The sequence below is a fragment of the Pteropus alecto genome, unplaced genomic scaffold (assembly GCF_000325575.1).
Source record: "Pteropus alecto unplaced genomic scaffold, ASM32557v1 scaffold7, whole genome shotgun sequence".
NCBI classification, from domain to species: domain Eukaryota; kingdom Metazoa; phylum Chordata; class Mammalia; order Chiroptera; family Pteropodidae; genus Pteropus; species Pteropus alecto.
Genome location: NW_006494614.1, coordinates 63,731,779 through 63,746,612, shown reverse-complemented (window position 1 = coordinate 63,746,612; position 14,834 = coordinate 63,731,779). Strand labels below are relative to the sequence as shown.

The 14,834-nt window shown below is 43.5% G+C and overlaps 1 protein-coding gene and 1 non-coding gene across 4 annotated transcripts in view; both read left to right on the top strand.

The window, feature by feature from the left end:
• The window catches only part of ANKRD27 (ankyrin repeat domain 27), a 49,425-nt gene that overhangs the window by 4,937 nt on the left and 29,654 nt on the right, over nucleotides 1-14,834 (top strand). For all 3 annotated transcript variants that reach the window (XM_006926775.3, XM_015600432.2, XM_015600433.2), the window contains 9 exons: nucleotides 3,517-3,648; nucleotides 8,810-8,920; nucleotides 10,767-10,923; nucleotides 11,642-11,796; nucleotides 12,745-12,804; nucleotides 12,889-12,942; nucleotides 13,054-13,119; nucleotides 13,207-13,283; nucleotides 14,078-14,199. In XM_006926775.3, coding sequence (XP_006926837.1) covers nucleotides 3,547-3,648; nucleotides 8,810-8,920; nucleotides 10,767-10,923; nucleotides 11,642-11,796; nucleotides 12,745-12,804; nucleotides 12,889-12,942; nucleotides 13,054-13,119; nucleotides 13,207-13,283; nucleotides 14,078-14,199 — 904 coding nt within the window. In that variant the 5' untranslated portion in view covers nucleotides 3,517-3,546. The remainder of the gene's footprint in view (nucleotides 1-3,516; nucleotides 3,649-8,809; nucleotides 8,921-10,766; nucleotides 10,924-11,641; nucleotides 11,797-12,744; nucleotides 12,805-12,888; nucleotides 12,943-13,053; nucleotides 13,120-13,206; nucleotides 13,284-14,077; nucleotides 14,200-14,834) is intronic.
• Nucleotides 12,057-12,175, top strand: LOC112474707. Its single transcript, XR_003044531.1, has one exon. It is a non-coding gene; the product is annotated as a 5S ribosomal RNA (ribosomal RNA).

Below are 14,834 nucleotides of genomic sequence, written 5' to 3'. Positions count from 1 at the left end.
TTGTTTTTTTTTCCCATTTAAGTAGTAATAGGGTTCTTTAAAAAAATACATTTGAAAAGGGAGTGGGTGTTTAAAGGAAAATGCCAGACATTACCAATAGAGCCATTGTGTGCACTGTGAAGGTTATTCATCACACAGATGCCCTGCCCAAACTGGGGCCGATATGTAGCCTGTGGGCTGCTTACCAAGCCATATGCCCTGCAACACAGCACCCCCTGGGAAAATGGGGTGCCTTTTTCTAATTCTCACAAAAGGACCATGTGGTGGTACATTGGTATGCAGTTGGCAAAAGTAGTGAAGGCAGCATGTAAATAAGACTCCTACAAGACAGGTAACAGACTGAGATGGAGGCTCAGGTGCAATGACATGGCTAGAACTCTGAATCCTTTTCCATGCTCATTTTTTATATTCCTCTCTGAGAGCCCATTAAAACTACACTGATGGGTGGTAAGAGGAGCAGACTGGGGCAATGGCGGCCCCATTCACAATAGCAGCAAATCTATATAGAATATACAAATAATGTCTAATAAAAGTCGTATATGATCTTTAAGGAGAAAATTTAATTGGAGGACATAGAAGATGTACATGGAAAGATATACCATGTTCATGGAAAAAATTCATTATTATAAAGATGTTGACTCTCTAGTCCATAAATTCAGTACAGTTCCAGTAAAAATCCCAACAGGATTTTTATGGAATTGATAAGCTGATTCTAATTGACATGATTTTGTAAATAATTAAGAATAACCAGGCAATTTTGGAGAACAAGGTGGGAAGCCTTTCTTTATGAGATAGCAAAGCTTATTATGAAGCTGTAGTCATATAAAATAATGTGGGTCTGCTCTGTCTAATAGCCATTAGTCACATATGGCTATTAAGCCCTTGAAATATGGCTATTATGAATTGAGAAGTCCTATTAAGGTACCAGATTTCGAAGACTTGGTAGTAATAAAAAAATGTAAAATATGTCATTGATAATTTTAAAATATTGATCATATGTTGAAAATTAATATTTTGGACATATTAAGATAAATAAAATTTATTAGAATTTTTCCTTTTTTATGTGGCTACTAGAAAATTTTAAATTATATATGTAATCATGTTATATGTTATTAACATTTCTCACATATATCTGTTGGACAGCACTGGTATGTCTAGACCATTGAAACAGAATAGAGCCCAGAAACAGGCTAAACATATATGGGAACTTGGGGTATGACAAAGGTAATAACATTATCAGCCAGTGTGAAAGGGATGGACTACTCAAAAAACAATGATGGGGACAATTGGCTTGGTGTTCCCCCAAAATTCATATGTTGAAGCCCTAATCCTTAATGTGATGGTATTTTGAGGTGGGGCATTGGGATCTAATTGGGGTTAGATTAGGTCATGAGAGTAGAGCCCTCATGATGGTATTAATGCCCTTATAAAAAGAGGAAGAGACAGGAGATCTCTGTCTCCATCATGTGAGGATGCAGCAAGAAGATCAACAATCCGGAAAGTGTTCCCTCACCAAGAACCAAGTCTGTTAGCACTTTGATCTTGGACTTCCTTGCCTCCAAAACTGAGAAATAAATGTTTGTTGTTTAAGCCACCCAGTCTATGGTATTCTGTCATAGCAGCCCAAACAGACTAAGACAGTTTACCATATGGAAAAAAATTAAATTAGATACCCAACTTATATATAAAAATAAAGATGAGTTGAAGTCCTAAAAATGAAAAACTTCAAGATTCTTAGAAATTATAGGGACCATTTTTGTGGCCTTGGTTTTGGAAAGGACGTAGTTTCAAGTATAGCCTTTGCTGCATAACAAACCAGCCCAAAATTTAGTGGCTTAAAACTGCCACATTTTATTACCTTCTACTGTGTGGGCTGGGCTGGCACATGGTTCTCCTGCTAGTCTCACCTAAACTCACATAGTTGTATTCAGCTGGAGAGATTTTGATGGTCTTCCCCGTGGGCTTCTTCACAGCATGGTGGTCTCAGGGCACCAAGAGAATGAGAGTGGAATCTGCAAGGCCTCTTGAGGCTGACACCAATCACAGAGCGTCAATTCTGCCTGTTGGTTGGTTAGAGCAAATCACAGAGCTAGCTCAGATTCAAGGGCTGGAGAAGTAAACACCACCTTTTGATTGGGGAAATGGCGAAGTCACTTTACCTAAGGACATGCTGGATGAGAGGATTTCTTAAGATCCAAAAAGCACTGACCATTATTAAAGCAAAGATTGACAGGTTCAACTACATCAAAATCAAACGCTTCAATTTCTACAAATACCCATCTCAAAAAAGGAAAAGATAAGTCACAGATTGAGAGAAGATATTTACAACATGTTTTAGTATCCAGATATATAAAGAACTAAAAATCATGAGGAAAAGGCCAACAACTCATTAGAAAAGTGGGCAAAAGACATGATAAGGTAATTTATAAAACAAGGAAATGACGTTCTACTTCATTAGAGAAATGAAAATTAAAAACAGCAAAATACTATTTTATACTTATAGACTGGCAGAAATGAAATAATCTGATGCTACTTAAAAGTGTTGACTGGAATGCAATGTGAAGAAGGGGAACGCTCGTGCGTTTTTCATGGAGGCGGAAAGCAAGCGGTCCAGCGTTGTCAGCATCTGGTGACAGTACAGGTGGATGTACTCTGCAGTGCCTCTCTCCTAAGGACATTCCTAGATATGTGCTTATGGAACCCATAAGGGTATAGAGAGCTCATTCAAGCATTGTTTGCAATATTGGAAATGTGGAAGCATCTTAAATATAGGATATGAGATAAATGTGTCACATTTACTTAAAGATACCATATAGAAATCAATGAATGGATGAGAGCTGTAAGGATCAGCATGGACAGAACTTGCAAAAGTAATGTTGATTGTAAAGGTTATTTTCCAGAATATTTATAGTGTGGTACTGTTTATGTAAATTTTGAACCACCTAAAACAGTATTCTAGATTATTTATGAATACACAAATATTAAAGGACTAGTAACGTGAGTAAGAAGGATACACAACTTTAGGATCGTGAAAGAGGTGGAGAGAATGGGATCAGGGCAGGACACAGCTGGGGTTCTGGTCTACTGATATATTTTATGTCTACAAAGAAAATCTGAGGCAAATATGGCCAAGTGTTAAAGTTTGGTAATTCTGAGTGGTAGGTTTATATTACTTTGTACTTTTCTGTCTGCCTAAAATATTTCATTAAAAATGCATGCATATCTTTAAAGTGCCATAATTTTGATCATGTAAGATATTTTTAAAATAGCCATTTTTACATTTGCAATGATTTGGAGTTTATTAAGATTTTCTGAACTTAGTTTATACATTTAACCAGTAAAAAGAGTCATCTTGGAATTGGTGGGTTATCTTTGATATTTCCTGATGGAGTGTTAAGTCTGTAGAGTTGAATACTACATGTTAGGGATGGTTTTTAGAAATTGCCAGATCAAGACCTTCATGTGTTATACAAATTTGAAAGTGCTCATTTACTGCTTTTTCCCCCCTTGTTCCAGGAGATTCACTTTGCCCCATCCGAAGTCCATATGGCTCTGTATGATGAAGATCTTCTGAAAAATCCTTTCTATCTGGCTCTTCAGAAGTGGCGTCCAGACTTGTGCAACAAGGTGGCCCAAATCCATGGCATTGTAAGTGCGTCAGTCCTGAGGATTGTCCTTTTGCATTAGACGTGGACCTAACAGTCCTGACAAGGTCAGAAATATGGTAGACTTCAGTTAAGTTGAGAGGGAGTCAGCTACAAACCTGCTCAGTGTAACGAGTCCCAGACCATGCTCGATATGTGGACAAGCAGAGAGAGACCACCAATTACTGCTTCCTCCAGGAAGCCTCTTGGGACTGCACCAGCCCAAGATGTAATCCTTTCTCTGAACTCTCAGCCCATGTTGACAGAGATCTTAAGGTATTTTCCTCTGTTTCTCTTGTTTTCACATTGACCGTTAGAGCTTCTCCAGGGCAGAAATCATATTCCTCCCCAGAGCCTCACGAGTGAGGTGGGTGCTCACTCCAGTAGAATAATAGAACGTGTGAACACATTCATATGTCGCTTTCAAAGGCATTTGCTAAAGGGAAAGAACTGTGGTGAAAGAACTTTGATAATAGAGGCCAGAGTCTCAAAAGCTTTCACAGGCAGCCAGGAGGTGTGTGAGAGAAACCATACCTGTCCGTGGAGCCTCTGCTGCCTGGCGAGAAGGCACACCCCACACCGCAGCTCCGTCCAGTTGGTGGCATTGGCGGCATCTTACACATCATGTCGGGACACAGTGCGGGTGCCTCTGTGCCATCCGTTTTTGGCCTCTGCTTGAGGAGTCTTGTGTGTGTTGTCCTCTTCTCCGTGTTCCCCACTTGCCACGGGGTGTGACTTCACACAAGCATGTCAGGCGGCTGCGGATTTGAACCAAAGGAGAGGTCGGTTTAACTCAAGTTGATGTCAGGTTCTCAGCTGCCACTCTGGAAAACTGGAACTGACTTGGACGCCACCCAGTCTGTCCCTGTGCCCTCAGAGCCTGGTTTCTTAAAATCCCTTCCGGTTTTTGATTGGTTTTGTGATTCATACATTTTTCTTAGAATTTTTTCACTTTGGATTTTAGAAGTCATAAAGGTCATTATTTTTTTAAAAATTGGAGAATACAGCTGTTGCCAAAGAAGAAAAGAAAAATCTCATAAAAGCTCTCCAAAGACATTTATTCTTTTCACACTAGTTATTAAATGCTACTGTAGGCAAGGCACTATGTCTGATGCTGAGAACACAGCAAAAAATATGAACATATGTCGCCACCTTTATTTACCCTTATGGAGTAACTGGCCCTCAGACCTCTCCCTGCAAGTCAAGCTTGCGGGCCACCTAATCCTCATGTGACCGTGCGTGCGGCAGCTGAGGATGCAGCTTGACTGCTTCCTCTACCTGCCCCAGCCCCTCATGGAGTCCGACTTCTTTCCCAAGGCTTCCTTTGGTGGGGACGCCTCCACGTCCAGGTGGCCGCCTCCTGCCATCATCTGTCCCCTGACCGGACAATAGAAGCCTTTTCGCCTATGTTCCCCAGGGGTGAATCGCAGAGGCCTGTGGTACCCACACATTGCTTCTAGTAGTCACCTCCTTTCTTATAGCCATCCAGCTAATTATGCTCTGTGGCTTCTTCAGAGCAGGCTGGGTGGGCCTGCCACACCCCTGGGGCTCTTGTCCATGAGGCATCGGGGAGAGAATTCTCCAGGTTTCCCAGGTGGACTGGGGTGGGATCCATTTGTCTACAGGAAAAACAGAAATTACAAAAGGAGATTAAATGTGGTTCCTTCTGTGGTCCTTTAATTATGGAGTAGGTAGGCTTTTGAGAGCTAACTTGGGAACTTAGCAGCATGTCTTATAAATTCCAGAGAACTGACTTTCAAGTAAAATACCTAGACAGCCCAGCTAAGAGCACTGATGGCCATATTCCACTTCTCAGGATTCATTTAGTATAGATCCAGCCAGCAAACATTTACTGAGTACTATGTGCCAGGCACCGGGCTAGGTTTCCAAGATTACACAGATGAGTGGAGAACATGGCATGCCTTCAGGAAGTTCTAGAAACAACAGGCTGTCTGTAGGACAGAGGAATGAGTGTCAGCACAGACATTGTCACGGGTTCCCATGGAGTATGTAACTCAGCCTGGGCAGGAGTCAGGAGTGTACCCAGGAGTGAGCGTCACTGAGGCCGTCTTATCTTTATTCTACTTGTCTTTTCTTTAATTGCTGTTTTTAAAATTCTTTATAAAAGGGCTAGAATAAAAAGTTTTGTCATTAAACTTTGAAATGAGTAGGTCCCTAACTTATGGCCTACTCCGTAACTCTAAACTTTATGAACTCCACATAGGCCATTAAAACTCCATGACAGTCAGTCGGCCTTTTGAGCCACGCTTCTCTTGCTCAGGCCTGCTTCCACGTCTGGAAGTGTACTTTCCCTTCTAATAAAACTTTTCTTTTCTACTGCAAAACAACAACAACAACAAAAAACAAAACTCCATGACATCTACTCCAGAACTAGTCTGAAGCTTCATCTTAGGCGAGTCCCCAAGGCACTTGACCCCCCCTCCTCTGAGCAGCTTCGTAGCTGCCCTTCTACCGTCTTCCGTGGCTGGCTTCCTCACCCCTCACCCCGCAGGACTCAGGACTCCGATGGAGATGGATGGAGCCACAGAGCACCAGCCACTGGCTTCTGTGTGCAATAAAATGCTCCAGGAAGCATTGTCTGCCTGAAAACAGGGGGTCCCAAGACTGGAGGGCCCTCTATTCACCGAATAAACATTAATTGGGCACCTACCGCACGTTGAGCAGTGTGTTGGGTAATGGGGACACAGTGCAGCCGAAGCCAGTCATGCTCAATGCAAGTTAGGGAGGTGGAGAAGGCTTTCATAAACAGGTAGATAGAATGCAATCACAGTTGGAGTGGAGTTCACCCAAGCACCTCAGAAGTTCCTGGTCCTTCGGGCCCTTTCTGGTGTGACTCCTTCATCCATAGGGCTGGACTGGGCCCATCTCTTGGCCTCTCTTGGTTGGGCACTCAGCACCCTCTAGGTCGGGTTCATGACATTCCCTTGCCTGTGGTCCCCAGAATCTTCTTTTGGTGTTCACTGCTTCCGGGATGCCCCCAGGGAGCCTGGAGGTTGTTTCTCAATTCAGGCTCATACCCAAGGGCCTCCCTTTTCTTTCTTTAAGTTTTCCTTTTGTTAAAATGTAAAATTATTATGTTTAATTTCAAACATATAAAAGTAGAAAGAATAATATAATGAGCCCCATGCACCAGTCACCCAGTTTCAGTAGTCATCAGTTCAGTGGCCACATTTCTACTCCTTCCTGCCCTCTACCTTCAGACAGAAAATTATATGAAGTAGTCATATGATTTCATCTGTAAATATTTAGGAATGTACTTTTAAATGAACAGGACTCTTAAAAAAAACATAACTACGAGGGGAGGTTGATGGGGTGAAAGGGGTCAAATATGCAGTGACAGAAAGAAATCTAACAATGGGCAATGAACATATAATACAATATATACATGCCTTACTATTGAATCATACATCTGAAACTTTCTGGATTTCATTAACCAATGTTACCATAATAAAAAAAAAATTAAAAAAAAAACAACAACCACAATACCATTATCACAGCAGAAAAATTTCCTCAATAATTCTTCAGTATTGTCAAATATCTAGTCACTCTTCAAATTTCCCAAATCATCTCATAATTTTTTGTTTGTTTTACAGTTGGTTTGTTCAAATCAGGAATCAGAGGAGATCCATACATTAGATTGGACTGACAGGTCTTTAAGTCTCTTTTTACCTCAACTTTATTGAGCTAAACTGAAGGACAACTAAATTTGATCAATTTTGACATGTATGTAAACTTGTGAAACCATCACCAGTCTTAAGTTTCTTTTTAATTATATCTTCCCCTTTCCTCATTCTCTTCCTTTGGTTGCAATTCATTTATCCAGGTCATTTATCTTGTAGAGTTTCCTGCATTGTGGCTTTTGCCAGTTGTAATCCGTGGACGTGTTTAACATGGTCTTCTGTCCTCTCTATTTTCTGCAATTGTTAGTTAAATCTAGATCTTGGTTGATTCAGTCATGATTTTTTGAGGTGGAGCAAGGCCACTTCACGGACTCTTCCATCAGGGAGTGCCTCCCTTTCTGCTGTGAGGAATTGGTGTGTCTCTCTGTGGAGAGAGAGGCCACGCTGCTCTTTCTAACCTGCCTGAGGGAGCCTGACGACAACTGCGTCCACAGGCTCCGGTTTCATGCTGTCTGCCGAGTCAACTCTAGCAGGCACTGGGCTGTGCTTCTAGCCCTGGCTCCAGGAGGCAGCGGGACAGGGCAGTTGTCAGGAAGCTGGCAGTAGCTTGAATCATGGCTCTGCTACTGGCTGTGTGACCCTGGACAAGTTGCTCAACTCCCTTGAGCCTTTGTTTCCTTGTATATACAAAGAGGACAGCGCAGAAGCTGTTTGCTTTGTCCTGGGCTGCTTTAGGAGATGGGGCTCTGCGGGGCTTTGCCACTTTGGTCACCTTCCTTCCAGGTACACTTGAGTCTGAGGGAGTCTTCTTAAATGTGAGTCCCTGCGCAAAGCATGGTCCGTGTCTGGTTTCCAGGGCAGGAGACAACGTCGAGTAGAGATCCTTCCCTTCGCTGCATTGAAATGAGAAGCTTGTGTCCGGTCAGCGAAGTGGCCACAGTCAGACCAAAATTCACCTTTCAGACTGAGCCTTCTCCAGAGAGTCTGGCACCCCGAGACATCTCTGGTGGAGGTGGTGGCCTGTGATAGGAAACTGTTTCTGCAGCTTGTGTCACAACTAGTCTTAGAGAAAAAAAAAAAAAGGCAAAGAAAAAAATGAGAAGGAAACTGCCTTAATGTACAGTGTTTGTCATTCAGGTGGTGGGATTATGTGTGACTTTTTAGTTTCACTTTTCTGTACTTCCCAAACTATCTCTCGTCATCTGGAATCATTCCTGAGCCTGTTGAGGGTCGAGTCGGGCGCCAGGGGTTAGCTGTGGGAGGGACCCTTTGGGGTGGGAGTGAGTCCCCCAGTCTGCAGGTCTGAGATGGAAGAATACGCATGCCGCCTTCCTCTGCCTGGGCTCCATCATGACAACAAATCGTCAGTTGGCAGCAACTGCTGCCATTCTGGCAAGTGACCCCAGGCATTCTCTCTGCCAGCAAGTCCCCACAACAATTCCAGCTGGAAAGTTTTCAGATACATCTGCTGAAGTTTTAAATGACACCTCTCTCTCTAATATTCACCCTAATTGTGTTTTCCAGGTCTTAGTACCCTGCAAAGGAAGCCTGACAAGCAACGTTCAGTCTACTTGTCAGTTTGAATCCTATATTTTGATACCAGTGGAAGAACACTTTCAGACCTTAAATGGAAAGGTATTCATTTCTTTGTGGGTCAACCAAGGTTGCTCACTCAGTGTTTGGGTGGCTGGAGGGGACAGAACCCTGCTTCTCACCTTTTCATGTCTATGTTAATGATGGCTTTGACACACATAGCAGTCCTGTGGGATGGGGGTGGAGGGCCCCTACCTTTAAGGAAAGAGGGGATGTTAGGGGTGAGCGGGGCCCTGACAGTGGCCTTGGAGGGCGAGGAGAGGCCGGCATCTCTCCTTCAGCTCACGGGGTTCCTGCCTGTGAGTTGGGAGGAGTCGCTGGAACACCTCTTCAACGAAGTCCCGAGAGAGTAAGCTATTATTCCAGTGACCTTGAAAGCTCTTTGGTTTCTTGGCCACAAATTAGACAGCAAGGATGAATATTTAATTTTTAAAAAACTTTTTGTTTTGAAACGATCTCAACCCTACAGAAAGTTTCAGTAACGTACAAAGAACTCTCATATACTTTTCCCTAGATTGGTCACCTATTAACATTTTATTTTCTAGATAGGTAGATGATAGATAAGCTAAATATATAAAGAGATAGAGATATGAATATGAAATACATGTATTATTATTGTTTTTTCTGAACCTTTTTCAGAAGGATGAGTTGCACACACCATGTCCCTTTACTCTAAAACAATTCAGTGTGAATTTCCTACACGGCTGCAGTGCAGTGGTCAGACTCAGGAAATTTAACATTGATAGAATACTGTTCTCCAGCATGCCATCCTCATACAAAATGTGCTACTTATACAAATAATGTCCTTTTATAGGAAAAAAAAATTTTTTTTTTTAGGTCCAGGATCACACAGTACGCTCAGTTGGTCTTTCAGTTTCCTTTAATTCAAAGAATTCCTCAGTCCGTCTTTGTCTCTCATGACACTGACGTTTTTGTTTTGCTTCGCGGACTCCCGCTCAGTGTGGGCTCTCTGATGTTCCCCGTGATTAGATGAGCAGTTACGCCTTTTTCGCTGGAATGCCCCTGCATGGTGTTTTGTCTTTCTCAGTCTATCCTGAAGCACATGATGTCATCTGTCTCATGATGTTAACTTTGGGGTATGCATTTTGTTATTTTTTAAGTGGAAACAAGTAGTTTCCGAGAGGTGGATGGTTCCATTCCTAGTCGGAACTGTCCACAGTCTCCCTCCTATCCCTGGCCAGGGGAGGGGCCCACACTACCCTTCTCACCAGTATTGGCCCCATTGGACCCGACAGCCGGGGCTCACGGGTGCTGTGTGGTTGAGGAGGGATGGGGCATAGGGTGACGTGGATGCCAGCTCAAGGGTCAGCAGCCATGTGGCTCATGAGACATCCCACTGTTTTCCTGTCAGGCATCTGCTCACCACAGCTGCCAGACCCTGGATAGTTTATTTGTTCTCTTTTGGGTACCCAAATCTACAAAGAGAACAGAGCAGTCGGGTTTATCGTGGCGGGTCTGCCCTGGGCCCCCCAGCCATGGCCAGAGTGGTGAGCCGTGGAGAGGACCGTAGCGTGTGTCCTCCAGCCCCGTGCACGTTGCAGCAACAGTCACTCTGGTGTCTTATTCAGATGGGAGCCTTCTCACTTTTTCTTTTCCTGGAAGGCACAGGTTTCCTGATACTGTAAGGAACACAGTAGTGTTCCTTCTGTTGCAGCATTTAAAAAGGATCAGAATACTAGGTAGACACAGCTGCCAGGGCAACAAAGAGGAAAGAAAACCATCTTAGTATCAAAAAGTAAAATAAAAGAGTGGTTCTACCTCTGCAAACCCACACCGGAACGAATGGGCAGGTGGGACGAGGTGCCCTCTTGGGGTCCAGGCTGGGAGGGGGAAGGCTGGTGGTACAGTGACGGTTCTCTCGTTTCAGGATGTCTTTATACAAGGAAACAGGATTAAATTAGGAGCTGGTTTCGCCTCTCTTCTCTCAGTGCCCATTCTTTTCGAAGAAACTTTCTACAATGAAAAAGAAGAAAGTTTCAGCCTACTGTGTATAGCCCATCCTTTGGAAAAGAGAGAGAGTTCAGGTATTCTGGGAGAAAACCCCATTCTGATTTGGAGAAATGTGTTTGTTGAACTTCCTTCTGACATAATTGTTACATACATCCTGTAAAATATTCAGGAGCCCACTAGAAACCCGCATAACTGTTTCTATAATTCCCCATAGAACTTAATTGAAAAGTTGTCTTGAGCTAGGGAGACCTGGGTTGCGGCTGTGCTGCGTGTAGTTGCACAGATTGGATATTACATGATTCCAGGAGGCAGTGTTCACATGGACCTCAGTGTGGATGTCGTCCCCCGTAATCGGGCAAAGTAGCAGCCTGGCTTTGTTTCCGGCCTCACCCACCCTGTCCTGTTGTTGTGCTTCTTTGACATCACATTATAATGAATAATAATTCTTCAGTTGCTCCAGGAAATTGAGCTAACAGTATGCCAAATGGACTCTGAGGCTCTTCTTATCAGGAATCAGGGTTTCTTTACCAGAGCCTCACGAGTCATGCCTGTGGTCCCTGATAGTTCCGGTTTTGTCCCAGGAAAGGACTTCAAGAGGACCGGACTGTCTAGACTTCGGGCTCTCCTGTAACTGGGCTGTCCTTGGGCAATATCTTGAGATAAGGTTACCTCCCTGCTCCCCTGGAAGATGGGGGTCCCAAACCCCAGGGGAATAGGGCAAAGGATGTAGCACATCCCCCATTAGGAAACAGTGAAGACTTCAGCCAGCCTGACCCTCTGTCTCTTTTTCAGAAGAGCCATCAACACCCTCAGATTCCTTTTCTCTGAAAACCATCGAAGACGTGAGAGAGTTTTTGGGAAGACACTCGGACAGGTTTGACAGGAACATCGCCTCTTTCCAGCGAGCATTCAGGGAATGTGAAAGAAAGAGCCTCCGTCATCACATAGTCAGTAGCCGTGTCTTGCTTTGCCGGGCATGCCCTGTCTCAGGCCGGTTTAGAGATCTGGGGTCCCTCTCAGTTCACTCTGAAACTTTGCCGCCTCCACCATTGGAAATTTTATTGAAATATTTCTAACTCTACAAGTAGTACAAGCCACTGTAGAAAACTTGAAAATCACAGAAAAGTATAAAAATGAATAAATGAATTTTATTAGTAGTAACAGTTATTAGAATTAAGATTAAGTATTGGGATAAGAAAGAGTCGGAGTCTATGGCCATGCCACCCTGAACAAGCCTGATCCCATCTGATCTCAGAAGCTAAGCGGGGTCAGGCCTGGTTAGTACTTGGATGGGAGACCACCTAGGAAGACCAGGTGCCATAGGCATAAAAAAATTTAAAAAATAATAATAATAAGGGATTGTAAGCTGACAAGGTCCTTGCAGTCTGTGAGGTCAACCAAAGGTTGCCTCACCAAAAAAAAAAGAATAAAGAAAGACTATCGGAAATGATGGGTTAAAACATCGAATTCAGAATAACATGAAAAATAGTATAAATAGTGCCTGGTTTAGAATATTGACAGTTGTTTTGTTTCATTTTATTTTGTTTAACTGTTAGAACTGAGATCTTTCTGTTTACCTTTTATGTTCGGATGACTAAATATGTGAAGGGAAAGAAAAGAATGAAAAAAAAATGAATAAATGAATATTGTTACCGCCTGTGTTAACCCCAAGAAGAATTTTCTTCCTACCCTTATGTATATACACCAAAAAAAAAAAGAAGTTGAAAAAAATCACATTATCAGTTTGATCAGCTTGCATTAGCACTTAAAATTTGTCACCCAGGAAATACATCTTGCGGAGTGTTCTCCTCGCTCCAGGACTCGTTGCGCGTCCTGAGTTTGGCGTTGCAGCTTCGCGTTACGAGAGTGACGTGTCTGTCTGCTCTGTTGCACAGGACTCGGTGAATGCTCTCTACATCAAATGCCTCCAGCAGCTTCTGAGGGACTCTCACCTGGTAAGCAGCAGGACTTTCAAAAGAGAGTTGCAGTTTGCCCACTTCAGATCTAAGCTCTTTAACTGTACTTTTCTTGTCTTCTAGAAAATGCTTGCCAGGCAGGAAGCCCAGATGAACCTGATGAAGCAGGCAGTAGAGGTGAGAGGCCAGGGCAGTGAGGGGAGAGAAGGTGGCAGTGCCCGGGGCTCTCCTTGTTGCCCCTCCCCACCCCCCGCACACACCCTGAGCTGTGATCCATTGATTTCACAGATGTACGTTCAGCACGATATTTATGATCTGATCTTTAAATATGTGGGGACCATGGAGGCAAGCGAGGTAAGTTCTAAATCTTCATCAACCAGGATGAAAGCCTTATTCTTTGCTTTCTAAGAAATTTAAAGCTTCGTTAAAATCTGTTGTTAGGATGCCGCCTTTAACAAAATCACAAGAAGCCTTCAAGACCTTCAGCAGAAAGATATCGGTGTGAAACCTGAGTTCAGGTAAGGGTTTGCGCTGCCGCAGCTCAGCATCCTCAGAGGCAGGGATGCTGTTTCTCCAGAAGCAGGGCCCTTGGCAGCACGCTGATTTGACTTGGTTCGTACTGAGGAGCAGTGCAGTTATTTGTAACCAAAGATAAAGGGCTTACGTTGGCAGATGACCGTTTTGTAGCTGTCACCCTCCTGTGCCTGTCTGCCAGCATGCTAGCTCGGTGGGTGCTAAAGGGGCTGGGGTTTTGCACAGTGGGTCTCTAGGTGGGCACATAACCAGGTGGGTTCTACCTGTAGACATCCCTCCTCTCCTTCCCATCCGAGGGAACCCTACCAAAGAAACACCTCCTTTTGAATTAAAGTTGCCTTAGGATACAAAAATGCTTAAAGTGTTTATGTTTACACTTTTCTCCTCTTTTGGGCTACTTCACTCTGGGGCTAAGGGTTTTTGTTTTTTCTAATTTTCCAGTGCAGCTATATTATTGGGCAGCCTGAATGGGACAATTAAACTTGTTGTGTTTTGCCGCTGACTTGAGCCAGGTGGCTTCTGAATTTCTTTTTTTTCATATGTCCATTTTTTTTTTTTAATTCACTGGATATAATTTACGTAACTTCCAGTTTTACATATCCGACCTCTTTTACCCCATCTACCTTCCCTATCCCCCTCCCCCCACTTCTAAATTTATATTTTTCTTTTTATTACTTATGGTTTGTTGTAAGAAATGTAAATCGACGATATGTTATTAGACCAAAGAAGGGCCCTCACACTGTGGTCTTAAGTTGTCACTTGCCTAATTATTTTATAGCTTCAACATACCTCGTGCAAAGAGAGAACTGACTCAGCTGAACAAATGCACCTCCCCACAGCAGAAGCTGGTTTGTTTGCGAAAGGTGGTGCAGCTAATTACACAGTCTCCCAGCCAGAGAGGTTCGTGCTGGGGAAGGGACCCAGACGCAGAAGTCTGTTAAGGAGCAGTGCTGTCTTAAAGGGCCATACAGACGGGCCGGTGAGCAGCACAGCGTTCCAGTGTGAGCGCCCCAGGGTCTGTTCTGCTGAGTGGGCGCCTGCTGATGGAGGTGGGGATGACTAGGGTAAGGAAATGGTGGCAGAGGAGCAGCAGCCTCTGAAACGAGCCAGGCTGATGATGGGTATGTGGGGGTTCAACCGTTCATTAACCATTCTCCCTCATTTTGTATATGCCTAAAAATTTTCTATCATGAAAAGTAAACCAAAATAAGCTAAGAAGAAAGTAAGGAGAAAGCAGGTCTGTGTGTGCAGATAAGGGATGACCTTCCAAGCATGTGAAATGAAATAAACAGGAATGTGTATAGTACACTTCTGACAGCATTGCAGAAAGAGGGGGACAGCTGTACATCCGTATATACGATGGTGGATTCATAGACTGTCTCTGGAAAGATAGACAGGAAGCAACTGTAGTCGCCTCTGGGAAAGAAGACTGGGTGGCAGGGACGGGAGGGACAGGCACCGTTTGTGCTTTTGTACTGTTTGGATTTTTAAACGTGAATAGAAAGTAAAAATGATAAAGTCAAGCTACATGTCAG